The 18,041-nt window shown below is 48.1% G+C and overlaps 1 protein-coding gene across 1 annotated transcript in view; it reads right to left on the reverse strand.

Moving 5' to 3' along the window:
- The window catches only part of LOC115078317 (vomeronasal type-2 receptor 26-like), an 88,050-nt gene extending 70,260 nt beyond the window's left edge, over positions 1–17,790 (reverse strand). Inside the window, exon 1 of the mRNA XM_029581193.1 lies at positions 17,184–17,790. Coding sequence (XP_029437053.1) covers positions 17,184–17,489 — 306 coding nt within the window. The 5' untranslated portion in view covers positions 17,490–17,790. The remainder of the gene's footprint in view (positions 1–17,183) is intronic.
- Between the last annotated feature and the right edge of the window lie 251 nt (positions 17,791–18,041).

Below are 18,041 nucleotides of genomic sequence, written 5' to 3' on the forward strand. Positions count from 1 at the left end.
CCAAAGCCTAGGTGCAACTGAGGAGCTACTCCTAGGCTGTGTTAATTCTGCTCCTCAATGTACGGTCCTTGTGACTCTTGAATACCCAGGGGGATCGTTTTCCACTCTAGCATTCATTGACTCCGGGGCAGGAGGGAACTTTATCCTGTCCAACTGGTGCAACAGCTTCAGCTACCCACTCGCCCTCGTAATCCATCCGTATGGATCACCCCTATCTAAGGGACAGTTCTGCCTGGGAGTATCTCTGTCTCCACCACTCCCATCACCTTACAGACTGGGGTACTACATTCTGAGTGAATATCCTTCTTGGTCCTGAAGAAGGCAGTGCACCCGATAGTAGAGATGTGAATCGTGTCCTCGATCGTCTTAACGATCGATTTCGGCTGTGAGGGGGAGGGAATCGTATTGTTGCCGTTTGGGTGTGTAAAGCATCGTGAAAATCGTTAAAATCGTGAGCCGGCACACTAAAACCCCCTAAAACCCACCCCCGACCCTTTAAATTAAATCCCCCACCCTCCCGAACCCCCCCCCCCCAAATGCCTTAAATTTCCTGGGGGTCCAGCGGCACACTAAAACACGGCAACTAAAACCCCCTAAAACCCACCCCGACCCTTTAAATTAAATCCCCCCCCAAATGCCTTAAATTACCTGGGGGTCCGTAGCAGCGGTCCAAAACTTAAATTACCTCTGTAGCGGCGGTCCGTAGCTAAATCGGGGGAAGGGGGAGAGCAGGAAAACCGGCACACTAAATCGTGTAGTCTTCAGCCGGCGCCATTTTGCGCCTGACCCCTGCTGAACGACCTCCTGCAGTCGATCTCCTGCCGGCGCCATTTTCCGTACGGAAAACGATTCGCGGCAGGAAATCGCTCCTTGACCCCCGCTGGACCCCCAGGAACTTTTGGCCAGCTTGGGGGGGGCCTCCTGACCCCCACAAGACTTGCCAAAAGTCCAGCGGGGGTCCGGAACGACCTCCTGCGTCAAATCGTTTTGGTCTATGGCCGCCGCCATTTTGCAAAATGGCGCCGGCTGAAGACTACACGATTTAGTGTGCCGGTTTTCCTGCTCTCCCCCTTCCCCCGATTTAGCTACGGACCACCGCTACGGAGGTAATTTAAGCTATGTACCACCGCTACGGACCCCCAGGTAATTTAAGGCATTTGGGGGGGGATTTAATTTAAAGGGTCGGGGTGGGTTTTAGGGGGTTTTAGTGTGCCGCTGGACCCCCAGGTAAGTTAAGGCATTTGGGGGGGGGGGGGTTCGGGAGGGGGGGGATTTAATTTAAAGGGTCGGGGGTGGGTTTTAGGGTGTTTTAGTGTGCCGGTTTTCCTGCCCTTCCCCTTCCCCCAATTTACGATTTTTTGACGATAAATCGGGAGAATTGGTATTGTATCGTGGCCCTAACGATTTTTGACGATTTAAAATATATCGGACGATATTTTAAATCGTCAAAAAACGATTCACATCCCTACCCGATAGTCCTAGGATTACCGTGGCTACAAAGACACTCTCCTGTAATACATTGGGACATGCTACAAGTGGTAAAATGGAGTCCCTTCTGTTTCTCTAATTGTCTTGAGACCCTGTTTTCCCATAGACTAGCCTTACTGAATACTTCCATTCAACCTCCAACTCCATACGCAGAATTCGCGGAAGTGTTCTCCAAAGAGAAGGCAGAGGTTCTGCCACAGCACCACTCCTTTGATTGTGCGATTGAACTGCTGCCTGGGACTACACCCCCTTGTGGAAGGGCCCTCTGTCGCTTCCTGAGACACAAGCAATGTCAAAATACATTTCCGAAAATATTGTGAAGGGGTTCATTAGACCCTCCAATTCACCTGCGAGGGCAGGATTCTTTTTCGTTGGGAATAAAGATGGCACATTAAGACCTTGCATTGACTACCGGGGCTTGAATGCCATTACTCATCGGGATCGTTATCCTCTGCCACTACTCCCTGAGCTCCTGGGCAGACTGCAGGGGGCGAAGATCTTTACCAAACTCGATCTTTGAAGTGCATACAATCTCATCTGAATCTGCCCTGGAGACGAATGGAAGACTGCCTTCAACACCAGGGATGGGCATTACGAGAACCTAGTAATGCCATTCGGATTGTGCAATGCCCCGACAGTCTTCCAAAACTTAATGAATGAGGTTCTCCATGAGATGCTGCACTCCTCTGTAATCGTTTACTTAGACGATCTGCTAATTTACTCCCAAGATTTGGACTCTCATCGGCAACACGTAAGACAAGTATTACAAATCCTTAAGGACAATCACCTCTAAGCAAAGCTGGAGAAATGCTTGTTTGAGCAGGAATCCCTTCCATTCTTGGGATACATCGTCTCGTCTACTGGATTTCGTATGGATCCCAAGAAAGTTTCAGCCATTAAGGAGTGGCCTCGTCCTATGGGAGTGAAGGTGCTACAGTGTTTCCTAGGATTTGCGAACTTCTACAGACAGTTCATTCCCCACTATTCTCTTAGAGTGGCTCCTCTTACCGTTCTTACCAAGAGAGGAGCTTATACCAAAGTATGGCCAGAAGCCTCCTGTCAAGCAGTTGAAGGTCTAAAAAAGGCTTTCTTGCTAGACACTTGCTTACATCATCCAGACCAGCTACATCCCTTTATAGTGGAGGTAGAAGCCTCCAACATAGCCATAGGGGCAATTCTCAGCCAGACTTCCAGCAAGGGCAAGTTACTCCCATGCTCTTATTTTTCAAAGAAATTCTCAGCGGCGGAGTGTAACTACAGCATAGGAGACAAGGAACTCCTAGCAATCAAGCTAGCTTTTGAAGAGTGGAGATAGTAGCTAGAGGGGGCGATCCATCCCATCATGGTTTACACGGATCATAAGAACTTAGAGTTTCTATGTAGAGCCCAGCGACTAAATCCCAGACAAGCCCGGTGGTCTCTCTTCTTCAACCGCTTTAACTTCACTCTTCGCTACAGGCCAGCGAGCAAGAATATTCGAGCGGATGCGTTGTCTAGAACCTCCGAGCCAGAGGGGAAGGAGGATTCTCCTCAGTACATCCTGGATCCAGCAAGAGTCAGTATAGCAAGTAAGACTGTGAATCCCTTGGGCAAGACTATAGTCCCACGGCGATTACGAAAGGAGGTGTTACTCTGGGCTCATGACTCTCTCACTGGTGGACACGCAGGTCGGGAGCGAACCTTGGAACTTCTGAATCGTTATTACTAGTGGCCTCGAATGAGGCATGATGTCTGTGTTTATGTTAGTTCCTGTCTTTCCTGAGCTAAACAGAAACCCCTGCCCGGGCAGCCATGGGGTCTCCTGCAACCTCTACCGATTCCCATAGAACCTTGGGGGCACATATAGCCACAGACTTTGTGGTCGATCTGCCATCTTTAGAGGGGAAGTCGGTCATTTGGGTTACAGTGGACGTTTCTCCAAAATGGCTCATTTCGTTCCACTGCCCAATCTACCATCAGCACCGGAGTTAGGCCAACTCTTCACGCAGCATATCTTTGGGGTGTATGGCCTGCCACAAGATATAGGGCTTTATTTTCTAAGGACTTTTTGCACGCCGTACGGCCGTAGTGTGCGCGAAAAGTTCGCAAACCACGCTAACAGCAGTTACCGCGGTATGCGAATGCAAATTTTGAATTAAATATTCAGGGGGCGGGCTTGCGGCGGGGCAAATGTAAAGTAGGGAGGACTTACCGCGAACCGCGAAACAACTGCGTTGTTAGCGCGGCTCCTAATGTGGCCAATAACTACACCTCTTTCAATTGCAATAGACTGTATCGCTGCATATAGCTCGCACCGCGATAATATCGCGTTGCACGAAAATGTAGAAAACCAATCCCCACAGACCTACAAAGGTAGTGCTACCCAATAAAAAGGCCTGTTCTTAGTAGGTCTATCTTCCCAATACCATCTACACATTCACAGTGTATGGGGCAGGCGCACGCCATGGCTGAGCAGGTTCGACGCAGACGCCAGGACGTTGGTCGACGTCGCCACAGGTTCAGGCAGCGGATCTATCTTCCACGAACTTCATTGCTGGGTATGCCAGAGGATGTTGTGATGAGCAGGTATTGCCTCAGCTCTCGTGCCATCCTGGAAATATATGAAGACATACGAGGTGCCCTTGGGCCTCGAACCCGAAAGAGCCATGCCGTCCCCAGCCTGACCAAACTCTTGGCCGCCCTGCACTTCACAGCAAGTGGCTCCTTCTAATCCACAGTAGCTGTTGTGGGTGGGATGTCACAGAGCACCTTTTCACGGTGTCTGCACCAGGTCACTGAAGTAGTCATGGCCCACATGCCTCAATACATAGCTTTTCCGCGTGACAGACATTACCTGATGGACCTCAAGCGTGGTTTTTATGCCATTGCCCACTTTCCGAATGTCATTGGAGCTATTGACTGCACTCATGTGGCCATCATTCCACCCCATCAGACGGAGGCAGCCTACCGCAACAGAAAGCAGTTCCACTCCCTCAACGTGTAAGTGGTGTGTGATGCTGGAATGCGGATCCTCTCAGTGATGTCCAGCTTTCCGGGATCAGCGCACGATTCCTTCATACTCAGGCAATCATCTCTGTTTCGCAAATTCGAAACTGGCCTGTATGGCGTATGGCCTGTATGGTAAGATATACGTTTCCATACATCTAACATATTTGCAATGTTCATCTGTGTTATGGCACACAAATGTGATGTATACGCCTGTCCGGATGAAGTCATATGTCCCCATCACAACAGGCCTCAGTGGCTCATAGTGTTACCTTAAGTGGTGGAATGGCTCATGCACCCAACCAGTTGCTATGGGCTGCCAAGCACGAGGTACACAGCAGCCCCAGTATGGCCTGTATGTGACATGGCTTGTTCACCTCACTGCACTAGTGGACAGCCTACACTTATTTGGTCTAGCCATGGCTAATGGCATTGTCCAAGGTGATTCTAGAATTGTGATGTAAGGGCAGCTTACATCCACAGGTGTTCCTGAGGTCCTGACGTTCATGATACTTCGCATGATCACTTCTAGTCAGTTGTGCACATTCAGAGGCAGCCAGTTTACACCATGTCCGTTATTGGGAATGCATACCTACCTAAAAGGTCAAGTTGAGCAGATATGTCTGTACACAATGACTAGAGTGCATGATGCATATGATCCGAACACAGGAATGTAATCTCTAAGGACAGTGATGTTACGGACCTACCGCATACACACTGCTGACATAAATCTCACTGTCTAGGGGCCCTTCACGTGCTATACCTCCTAATAGCAGCACACCTGCTGTGGCCCAAAGCAATCATGGAGCCCCACACATAGGGTGTTAGGAAACAGGAATGGCCTGCCTCGTGCCATCCGGTTCTACTGCATGTAGAGAGCACCTACACACATGTGACATCAACATCAGTATTTGTAATGGCTTGCCTATTTCATTGCTACAGGGGACTCAGCCTATGGATACAGGCCCTGGCTTATGACCCCAATCCTCCAGCCTGCCACGGCGCGACAGATGGCCTATAATGAGGCCTTACGTGCTACACGCTCAGTCAACGAACATACCTTCGGCCTTCTGAAGAGCCGCTTCCGGTGTTTGGACAAGACTGGGGGAGCGTTACTGTATGCTCCCCCCAAGGTTGCTAGGATAATCCTGCTTTGCTGTGTGTTCCATAATGTGGCTCTTCAGCATTGAATACCTATGGCTATAGATCCAGACCTCAGACCTGATCCCCCATGCGCGCATGCACGACTGCATGAAAACACAGTCAGTGGCAGGCAGTTTCGCCAACACCTTATACAGACACACTTTTAAGGTAGGCATGGGACAGAACCATGCCCCAGCAGGGCAGTTTGGCCACTGATGGGTTAGGACATAGTTTAATGTGCAGACCTCTTTTTCAGTCTGCTACGTGCCTGACCTGCTAAGTCTGTCCACCCAACAATTGTTTGGGGGTGGTTCCCTACATCTGACGGTATAGCTCATAATAGGGTGGCTAAGGGCTGGCTCAAGCACTGCTGAGGTGCTCTATGTGTGTTACTTATTTGGTGCCATTGGATTAAGCACTTGCTACATAATGACATCCCAGCAAGGATGACGGTACAGTGCACACTTGTCCTCATGAGACACAACACACTCACACGCCTCGCCATATTTGCTAACACCTTACAACAATTGTACCTGTAATGGCCCACACCTCTGTCAGTTCCTAATGCTATCACGGTGGCATGCATATCGGTGCGTCATTGACGCCCATTAGGACTAATGAACCCTACCTACGTCACTCTTACCTTATTTCCCAAACCTCAATATTATTGTCATGTGCGTCTTGCAGCAACACTAACATCCCTTCAGTATGCAAGTGTTATCAGTGAGGGCCTAGGCAGCAGAGCCTCAATACACAGCAGGGAACACATACCAGCCCTACAACCTCCTAATGCCTCATGAATGGGTGCGTGAGAAAAAAGCACATCTGGCGCTGCCCACACCTATCTGAAGGTCCCTTATCACTGTAGCATCCCACATCAACACACCTCTGCGGTCATTGCAGCTGGCCGAAAGGAGAGCCAGCTATCTTGTTGCATGCACATGGTTGTGGCGGCTGTATGCTGCTACAAGGAATCGCTGCGAAGGAAAGGAGATGCATGTACAGTTCGCCCCCCCCCCCCACACACACACACACACACAGCTATGGCAGTATGTAGGCCACTTTGCTTTCATGGGCCCACTAATATTGTGTATCAGCCTCCATAAACTCATGTCGTACAGACATGAAACATCAGTCACGGTTTGTACACTGCCAGCTCCCATGAGTCGGTGGTTCGGTTTCACACACACCCTCCACTGGGCTCCCTGTAACTGACTATGCATGTACATTTGTTCCGGCCTACATATCCATGCAGTACCACTTGAAAACTATGGCTGCTCACATCACGTATCTGGCTGTGACTGTGAAACTAGTGATGTGGGGCCCAATGGGCAGCCTGGTATAGCTGTCACAACCAGGTAGTTGTGGCTGCAAAGGGTGCAGCCACTGTGTATCTTGTGTAGGAATGTCAATCCTGAGGTACTCATGTGCACATTCTGTACCGTACATGTATATGGTATGTGAATATTAGTACAGTATGTAACACCTTGGCCATCATGTCCCCAGTAACAGTATGAACTGTTTAGTCACAGTACAACTACTGATGGAATAGCAGCAGAGCTCAGGGTTGGTGTCCAGTGCACACCTGCCATCCAAGGCGTACCACACACCCATTTCATGCCAGATATGGGACACATTATCTGATGGCGTTAGTGATCAACACAGTGTGCATGAGAAGCAAGGAAATAACTACCTGGCCATGCATGGTCATGGAACGAGCACACACACAGGCCGTCAGACTCTTCATGATATAGATGTCCTCTGTTGGGACACACAACCACCATTTAATGCAGGCCGTAAATGCTCCTGTCATAACATGTCACTTGTAGAAAGTGTCAGCAGTGCTGTCTGCACTGAGCTGCCACATGGGGGTACCCACCCATGTGTCACATACTCCGCCACAAAGGTGATGTCCTGACTGTTGGCAGCCACCTCGCAGACAGGCTGTCACCAGCAGCACAGCTGATCGGCCAGGCTGGCAAAGGGAGGATGCATGCATGTGAACACTGCTCTATTGAGTGATAGATGGCCATTACTGAGGAGTGAGCCCTCACAAGAGGACTGACAGGTGGATGTGACAAGGATGCAATCCCCTACAATGTGGTGTCAGGTGCCCTTCGAATGTCTATAAGGTGCAGAAAGTAGCTGGCTGCAATGTATTCAAACAGGGAGATCTGTGCAAATTGCTAATGAGGCTCTCAGGACTGTAACAGAGTGCCTCCTCGCCCAGGGCCTCAACAGATGGGATGCACAACCGCCCACAAATGGGTCAGTGCGGCACAAGGCACAGATCTGGGTGTAGTTGGTGCCACGTAACCCCCTGCAGTTGGTTCAATAGCACAGAAGGCATGCTGTGTACTGTGGAAACACCTCCGACCAGGCATTTGTACCCCTACAGCAGACACACAGTCATTGACGCTCGTGCAAACAGAGCCCATCATAACCGTGTTGGCTCTACCAACGCCCTCATCATAGCAGCCTTACTGCTGAGTATGATGACTCACTAATGTCACTATTGACAGATGATCACACAGCCCTCCAGCATAGGTCCTGATGTCCAAATAAAGGACATCAGTACTCATATGTGAATGTGTCCCTGGAGCCTAAGCCTTTGGCTGATCCTGTATTACCCATGTGTCGTCCATATGGAGGTGGCAGAATACAAAAGGAGGCTGCACAGGGTGGAATGTATGCATGAAGGGGGTCAGATATATGGCTAGGCAGGTGATGAGGTATATTGATGTACAGCGGCAGCCCACTCCCCTTTCCTAACATGTGTAGTACTCCTGTGCGGCAACAAACCAGGGGTGGTATAGGAAGAATCGGTGATCAATGAGCGGGAACAATGAATGGGTGCTAGGTGTCCGGATAGAGTCGACCAGCCTTTCAGCACACAACCTATGGACATCATATTCCAGAGCTGTTTGGAACACCTGCACGTGGATGGGTGTCAGTGACTATCCACTAGCTAACACACATTACTGTACAGCAACAGCTGTTTCCACGCTTGCTACTTGCAGTGATGAGGATGACAGGGGTTCAGACAGGGTGATAAACTAATGTCTCGCTCTATCACAATATTGGAACCATTTGTGGGTGATAAGGTATGTAGGATTCACTGCACTGTCGCCCTCATACTGTACAGTACAATGGTAGGCTGGCCAGGAAGGTGAACAGTTGGGATGATGTAAGGTCTGCATGCTGACCAGACCCCTATCTCCACCCAGTCTGCCCACAATATATGCAAGCCCATCCCACCCAGCTTGTGTAAATGCCATGGGTTGGTGTGTGTCTCAGCCATTATGACAACGATGTTGCTGGCCACAGCACCAGCCCATACCAGGATGGCATCTCAGGGTACAGTTGGTACCTAGCCTCAGCGTAACACACCCTTCCTCTGCACCAACCACTCTCAGGTTTGCCCCTCAACCATGATACCATGCAGATTTACACATAGAGCCTCCATTTACTGTACCTTATAAGGGTGCACCCTTCTGGCAGCACACCACCTGGCTGCATCCGGAGATGTCCTCCACAAGGGGATATCAGGAGGGCCAACGTTGCCATGAGCCCCTGCCATGCCCGGCTACAGCGTGGTAATACCTGACACTTGGCCAAACACATGTGCATCCTTAGCAATTGTGCTCCATGCAGCGCCACAGTTATGTGGTCCAGGAGCTCCATTAGCTGAATGCGCAGATGTTAAACAGGCTGAACGCTACATGCTGTATCCTCAAAGATGGCAACCTGTCCTTCATGAGGTGGAATGTGCCAGGGAAGCAAGATGTGCCTAAGGGCACTGACAAACAGCATTGCAGTGTTCAGTGTTGCACCTGGACTGTGAACCACTACATATACAGGCCACACAGTGGGCTGGACATCTAGGCAACACCTTACAGCATGTATGGCAAGAGGTAGATGGCTCAGAGCTTCCGGATGTCCACTTAGAGTGGCAGACCATCTGTCAGGGATTGTGTCCTCCACGGACGCACAAACCTACTCATAATTGAGTACAGAAATGTGTGACACCCGGTGATACATATAGCCCCACACGTTGGGACTATGGCAATGCCTGACAGCCTATATGTTTAGAATACCCCTTTAGCTCACTGGCCAACTATGTATTCCACAGGAGCTGGCGGACAGTGGTTTTCACAGTCACTGCTAACTGAGCTGTGTGCAACAATAGAGGGAATATGGGCCAGACATGGGCCTACATGTCCCTCCAATTGACATAGATGCACCCATATCACTCCGTTGGGAGGGTATATGTCCCATTCACATGATGTCCCTCAAGAAAGGCTTGCAGGTACAGGGGCTTCAAGACAGAGTATGGAGAAGAACAGGGGTGAGGTGGGTATATTACGTGATGGTGACACAGGTCATACAGTATGTGCAAACACTAATATTCTGCTGATACTGATGTGTGAGCAACATTCGTTACCTGTAACTTTTTGAACAGCACACCTGTAGGGAGGAAAGTCCACTGGGGTTCTGCAGCATGTAAATGATTGTTGTTCTGTTAATAGTCAGTAAAGTATACCAAATATTTGTCAACACTGACAGATACCTGTCAGTGGACTGTACTGGTTGTCCAAACTACATCCGCTATCAACAATGACAGTTAACCTTGGAGAGTGGCTTGTATGTGTGTGTGTGGCGAGGTGAAATATGTGAAGACACTGTAGGACTGTGGACCACACAGTGTTGGCTGTCAGACAGTGTTCACATGGTGGATGTGGCCAACATTATTTATTTTTTTTTTAATTTTTTATTTATGCGTTTCAAATAATACATAGAAAATTAAATCTTAGATACAGTAATCACACACATCTAACAAAAAGAAACATTTTTCTTTGGCAACATTTATATGTATCAACCTTAAAGTAATTTGGTAATCCTCTAGTGGTGATAAGCTAAACAAGCGGTTTAAGGAAATGAGAATCAACTCAATCTACAACTGAAAAAATAAGGTAGCGCTTTCTATCCATCATATCTCCTAACCAAAACTAAGGCTTTTTAGGTCAATGAGTCCAAATAAACTTTCAGTTGTGAAATATCGTAAAAGATATATTTTTGATTTAGACGGGTTATTTCGCATTTACAGGGAAATCTCACTAGCATTTTCCCTCCTTTAGTTTCAACTATATTTTTCATTGCAAGAAATTGCTTTCTCCTAACCTGTGTATGACAAGACAGGTCAGGATAAATCCAAACAGGGGCACCATAAAACATTTCTAGCCTCTTCCTCATATAAAATGCGAAACACTGCATCTCTATCTGCAGAAAAGACAAAAGGTAGCTCTGGTTTCAATTTTAGTATCTGCTGATGCTTCAAGAATTTCAGATATATTTAATTGTGGCTTCTCAGCTTTACTCTCTATCTCCTCTTTACCCCTCTTAATTCCCACATAATAAATCTTGGCAACAGGAGGAATAGATTTTTGTGGCATTTGGAGTATATTAACAAGATATTCCTTGAACATCTCAAGTGGCACAATTAAATCGTGTTGAGGAAAATTTAATATCCTCAAATTTAAATACTTTAACGAATTTTCAATGGCTTCAAGCCTTTTATCATATAATATCTCCATTTTGGTAATTTTTTGTGTACTACTACAACCCTAAAACCCACCCCGACCCTTTAAAATAAATCCCCCACCCTCCCGAACCCCCCCAAAATGCCTTAAATTACCTGGGGTCCAGAGGAAGGGTCCCGGTGTGATCTTTTACTCTCGGACCTCCGGTGCGTTGTAGAAATGGCACCGGCGCTACCTTTGCCCTGTCATATGACAGGGCAAAGGTAGCGCCGGCGCCATTTTGTTTTTTTGTCCCCCAACGGCAGGAGCGTAGGAGATCGCTCCCGGACCCCCGCTGGACCCCCAGGGACTTTTGGCCAGCTTGGGGGGGCCTCCTAACCCCCACAAGACTTGCCAAAAGTCCAGCGGGGGTCCTGAATGACCTCCTGCAGTCGAATCGTGTTGCCATATGGCCGGCGCCATTTTGCAACACAATTCGACTGCAGGAGGTCGTTCCGGACCCCCGCTGGACTTTTGGCAAGTCTTGTGGGGGTCAGGAGGCCCCCCCCAAGCTGGCCAAAAGTCCCTGGGGGTCCAGCAGGGGTCCGGGAGCGATCTCCTGCCGCGAATCGTTTTTACGTACGGAAAAACGATTCGCATGCAGGAAGTCATTCCCGGATCCCCGCTGGACTTTTGGCAAGCCTTGTGGGGGTCAGGAGGCCCCCCAAGCTGGCCAAAAGTTCCTGGGGGTCCAGCGGGGGTCCGGGAGCGATCTCCTACGCTCCTGACATCGGGGGACAAAAAACAAAATTCCGCCGGTGCTACCTTTGACCTGTCATATGACAAGGCAAAGGTAGTGCCGGCGCCATTTCTACAACGCACCGGAGGTCCGAGAGTAAAAGATCACACCGGGACCCTTCCTCTGGACCCCAGATAATTTAAGGCATTTTGGGGGGGTTCGGGAGGGTGGGGGATTTATTTTAAAGGGTCGGGGTGGGTTTTAGGGTTGTTTTAGTGTGCCGGTTTTCCCGCCCTCCCCCTTCCCCTCCCCCCCCACTGGACCCCAGGTAATTTAAGGCATTTTGGGGGGGTTCGGGAAGGTGGGGGATTTATTTTAAAGGGTCGGGGTGGGTTTTAGGGATGTTTTAGTGTGCCGGTTTTCGATTTACACGATTTACACGATTTACACGATATTTAAAAACCCAAACTGCGACAATTCGATTCCCTCCCCCTCCCAGCCGAAAAGATCACACCGGGACCCTTCCTCTGGACCCCAGGTAATTTAAGGCATTTTGGGGGGGTTCGGGAGGGTGGGGGATTTATTTTAAAGGGTTGGGGTGGGTTTTAGGGTTGTTTTAGTGTGCCAGTTTTCCCGCCCTCCCCCTTCCCCTCCCCCTTCCCCCGATTTACGATTTTTTGACGATAAATCGGGGGAATTGTTATTGTATCGCGGCTCTAACGATTTTTGATGATTTAAAATATATCGGACGATATTTTAAATCGTCAAAAAACGATTCACATCCCTAGTCACCACATCTTTGTGCACCTGGACACCAGATCAACACACTTAAGGCCTGTTGAGCATACCTTACACCAGTTGCACCATGTAAACGGGTATGACACATTAGCATTAATATATTCACCTCTCCGTACGACTAGCAACAGCCTAGTTACCTGGCCGCTGACAGTCTGTGCAACTCCTTTAATACACGGCATGCAGATAGCAACATAACCCTTCCCATACCTCACCTTTCAGTGGCCCACAACCTTAAGGCTAAGACAGTAACTATAGGAAACCCATCCCTGCCACACATGCTACCATGGTGGCGATGTACACTGATATATCAGTATGCACAGGGTACATGCTTAGCATGTGCAGATGAGGATAGCTACACACTATTGTATGCCAATGGAGCCTGGAAATTAAGCGTATGCATGAGCCACCACTATAATGGGTGTCCTGCATGGCACCAGAGGTTGGCAACCTGTCTGTCAGTCACCCAGCGTTGGTGGAAGGCATCTTCCGTTTACCAGCACATGTGACAGACCAATCTAGGCAGCAAACTCAGTTAGTTCCTTAGCATCGGTTAGCCTCACATACGTGGTGTTTGTCAGCAGAGATAGCTATAATACTGAACACTGGTAAGAAATACGTGTCTGGACCCCACAACGCCAACAGTGCCTGACATGAGCAATACAATTGCAATAGACTGCTACCCACCCCTTCCCCTTTCCACACAGATCATAAGAGCAGGCATACATTACAATGCTCCCTTACTGTGCATTCCCTGACTGTACTGAGGAACAGTACCTCTTCTACTGTCAGGGACATGTCATGTACTCCCCTAATATTTACTCAGCAGGTCCCCCTTAGCACCCTCCTAGTACATGAAGCTAACTGTAAGGTATGTCAATGGCAGGTGCAGATGTTGCTATACTGAACCTCAGACAGGGGGCAGTTGGGAAACTCTGCATTGGTCCAACGTGTGATGCAGCATGCAAGGTGTGGCGGGTGTACACCAAGGGCACATTAGGAACATAAAGAGGACACAAAGGCGGGAGTATTGCAAAATGGCGCCGGCCGTATGGCCATATTGCCATATTGCAAAATGGCGCCGGCCGTATGGCCGTATGGCCGGCGCCATTTTGCAATACGGCAACATGATTCGAGTGCAGGAGGTTGTTCCCGGACCCCTGCTGGACTTTTGACAAGTCTTGTGGGGGTCAGGAGGCCCCTCCAAGCTGGCCAAAAGTCCCTGGGGGTCCAGCGAGGGTCCGGGAGCGATCTCCTACGCTCGTGACGTCAGATGACAGGAACCAAAATGGCGCCGGCGCTACCTTTGCCCTGTCATATGACAGGTCAAAGGCAGCATCTCCACGAGGGAGATGCTGCCGAGCTCCGATCCTGACTCTGACCCCCTTAGGCACGCACGCGTGCAGGGGGAAGCCTTTTAAAGGCACAGCTGCATGGAGTCCTGGCCGGCCCCCTAGATGACGTCAGACGCCCGCAGGGTATTTAAACCCGGTGTCTGACTAGGGAAATCGCCTTGCAACAGGGTTCACTCCTTTGAATCACTAGTTGCCTCGCGTTCCTTAGTTCCTGCCTTGATTCCTGTGTTCCTGCTTCAGTTCCTGTGTTCCTGCTTCAGTTCCTGTCTCCTTGTTTCAATTCCTGAGTTCCTGCTTCAGTTCCTGTGTTCTAGCTCCAGTTCCAGTGCTCCTGATTCTGGGTCTGTTCTTCAGCTTCAGTATCTGGTTCCTGATCTTCGGACTGTCTTCCTGGCTTCGTCTTCGGTACATCTTCATTCTGCTGTTCTGCTGCCTGTCTCGACCTCGGACTGTTCTATGGACTACGTCTGCTCCGAGAGACCTTTCCTAATCCCCAGCAGCCCGGGTCCTCACAGGCTCCTCCTGGGGGACCACGGGCTTCCCAGGGTGAAGCTCTTGACCGGTCTGCCGGTCTCGAACCACCTCCTGGCCAGTCCTCACGGCGGTAGTCCGCCCACTGCCATTCCATCATCTTCACGGCTGGCCCAAGGGTCCACCTCTCCAGTGATACAGTTCACAACACTCAACAGGAAGAGATCTTTAAGGAAGATGTTTAACTATGTTTAACTATAGCCAAGGTCATGGAAAAATTAGTTAATACACAACTATCAGATTACATCGAAGACCACAATATCTTGTTCCCTACCCAATATGGATTCCGAAAAGCATTAAGTACAGAATCCCTACTCATTTCCCTGACAGACTACCTCATCATGGGCCTCAATAAAGGTCATGCCTTCTTACTGATTCTCCTGGATCTCTCGGCAGCATTTGACACTGTTAACCACTCCATTCTCCTCAACCAGCTGGCGAACATCGGCATAATAGGAATTGCACTGGCCTGATTCAAAACATTCCTTGGGAACAGAGGCTACAAGGTTAAAATCCACAATAAAGAATCCCTTCATTATCCTTCCTCCATAGGAGTTCCCTAGGGTTCCTCCCTGTCCCCCATGCTTTTCAATATTTACCTTCTTTCACTATGCCAGTTGTTAACCAAATTAAACTTAAAACACTTCTTATATGCGACTATGTCCAGATCGTGATCCCCCTTAAAGAATCCATCACAAAAACTCTGGAATTTTGGGAAAATTGCCTTCAAGAAATCAACTGCCTCCTCACCAGCTTAAACTTAATACTAAATTCTAGAAAAAGTGAACTCCTTCTCATATCCTCAGAAAACAGTAACATCACGATAAATCCACCAGCCAACCTTCACATCTCCAAAGCAAGAGACTTAGGAGTTATTATTGATAATCGTCTAAACCTAAAATCTTTTATTAACCAAACAACTAAAGACTGCTTTCATAAAGTACATGTCCTGAAAAGAAGAAGACCACTCTTTCACTTTCATGATCACAGAACGGTTCTGCAAGCAATAATCTTCTCTAAGATAGACTATTGTAACTCTATCTTATTAGGTCTCCACTTGTCCCACACCAAACCTCTTCAGATGGTCCAAAACACGGCAGCCAGAATATTGACAAACACGAGGAGAAAAGACCACATATCTCCCATTTTCAAAGACCTACACTGGCTGCCAATTCACTTCAGAATCATTCATAAGTCCAATACCATTATCTATAAAGCCATTCATCACCACGCTCCACTCAACCTACAAATCCCATTCAGAAAACATACCTCCTCCAGACCCATCAGAGATTCACTACATGTTCCACACACCAAAACCTCTCAACATATAACATTTAGAGACCGGGCCTTCTCTACAGCAGGACCATCGCTATGGAATTCCATTCCACCAGATCTTCGACAGGAAACGTTCCTTCTAACTTTCAGAAAACGGCTTAAGACGTGGTTGTTTAAGCAAGCTTTCCAGATCCCAACTGAACCTTAATTCACCAAAACCACAGTCGGACATTCTTTGAACATTGTAAACAATTGTTCTTTCCGTTAAATTCCTCTAGCCTTTCCTTCTTTTCCCAGTTTTGAACATCCCTGTTTCATTGTAACTTCAGTGTTTCTCTTCACATGTTACAGTTTTAGTTTATTTGCACTTTACACCCCCTGTTAAATGTAAACCAGCATGATGTGATCCTTATCTTGAATGTCGGTATAGAAAAACACTAAATAAATAAATAAATAAATAAACAAACAAACAAACAAACAAACACATTTTCTGTACAGTCTCCCAAGTGAGGACATCGGGAGCTGAGGACACAATTCCTGCTTCCCCAGCAGCATTTCTGTTTCTGTCATCTCCAGTTTGGGGGCAGTAAGGCTTTCTTTATTTGTTTAGCTCTTACATAAAATTGGAAGTTGCTGAAGCTGCCTCCTCTGTCAGTAAAGACCAAGTTACGATCTCTGTTTAATCTGCTGATAGGAAACGGGAAGCAGAGAGAGAACAGAGGAAATGAGCCTGCGATCTGTAGCCATCAGTATCCAGGTCTGTAACCCAACTACAATTAGGAGAAGTTCTAGGGTCAATAATTTTCCTAAATAGCTGGGATTCCATAGACAAAATGTAAAATCATCATTAGGAGGAAGATCCCTTTCCAGATCTGCCCAATGCTTCTCTTTATTTTCCATTTACACCATGGAGAAGACTGCCAGGAACTCATTTTAAAGTGCAGGAGTGCAAATCATCATTGTGCTGTGATATGTGACAAAGTGCTCCCTGCTGCCCTGGCCTGTCCCCTCTCCATATAAACCTCATGATGCTTTTATTTAGTTCTTTAGAAAAATCTTCAGGTTTTTCATGGGAATTGATCCTAAAATTAAAGTTAATCCTGGATGAGATATGTAAAAAGATATGTAAAAGGAGTCGTATTCTGAGATCCAGTGTAATCTTGGAGAGCAGAAGGTGGTAATTACAGGAGAATAAGTTATTCAGTTTATTAGGGATATATTCTCTCACATATTTTCAGCACAGGAAAAGACAGTGCTCTTCACACTTTGCCCTATTTTTATCAGTTAAATTCTTCTTTAATTAAAAGGAATCTGATAACTGTGATGGAATATTAAAGGAAAATTGGTTCTTACCTGGCTCTGATCGTGTGGAGACAACTGCGGAGGGAGATCCCCTCCTCCTGCAGAGAAATCTGCAGAAGCATCTAAAGAACGCAAAATGGCCGCCGTTCCCATGCTCCACAGGATGAGGGCAGGCCTAGGACTATGAGACATCATCGGTTTATCCGCGCCACGGGACTGTGCCGAAGACTTCCCCCTCCCGCCGGCCGCTGCCACCGACGGGCCCTCTCCCCCGGGGATACAACGGGAGCAGAGGTTTTCGTGGGAGAGCCGCATTGCCGGCTCCCCACAGGCAGCACAACACGATGTGCACGGCATTGCCGCGGTGCAGAGAAGGGAAGTCTAAAAATAACCTCCAGAGCCCGAGAGACCGTAAATGCTGCTGAAATCTTCTTTTTTTTTTTTTTTAAACAAGGCAGTTAGCGAAAGCTCAGGCCTCAGCAGAGGAATAAGTGACTATTTTCTCTGGGCCGGGGGGGGGGTGGAGGGGGGGACCGGCACACCGGTAAATCCCCCCAGTCACTCGCCGGTGTAGAAATGCTCTGGGAATGAGGGCTGCTAAAAGCTTAACCCCCGCAAGCCCGCAACCAAGGAAGGAAGCTCAGAAGAAACTTCTCCTTGGTAGGCAAAGTGCTCTATTTTTTTTTTTTTTTGTAAATAAATATGTCTGATTTAGCCAGATTGGAATAAATTCTGATGTCTTTTTTCTTTTCTTCTTCTTTTTTTTTTTTTTTTTTTAAACACCATCTACTGGAGACAGAGAAATACTTTGCACTGTGTCACGTTTCAGGGATTGTGCACAACAAGCTGGATTCATTTCCATGGAATACAACATTCAGGAGGGGAGGATTATGCAGCAGAATATAAAGT

The sequence above is a fragment of the Rhinatrema bivittatum genome, chromosome 16 (assembly GCF_901001135.1).
Source record: "Rhinatrema bivittatum chromosome 16, aRhiBiv1.1, whole genome shotgun sequence".
Classification (NCBI taxonomy): domain Eukaryota; kingdom Metazoa; phylum Chordata; class Amphibia; order Gymnophiona; family Rhinatrematidae; genus Rhinatrema; species Rhinatrema bivittatum.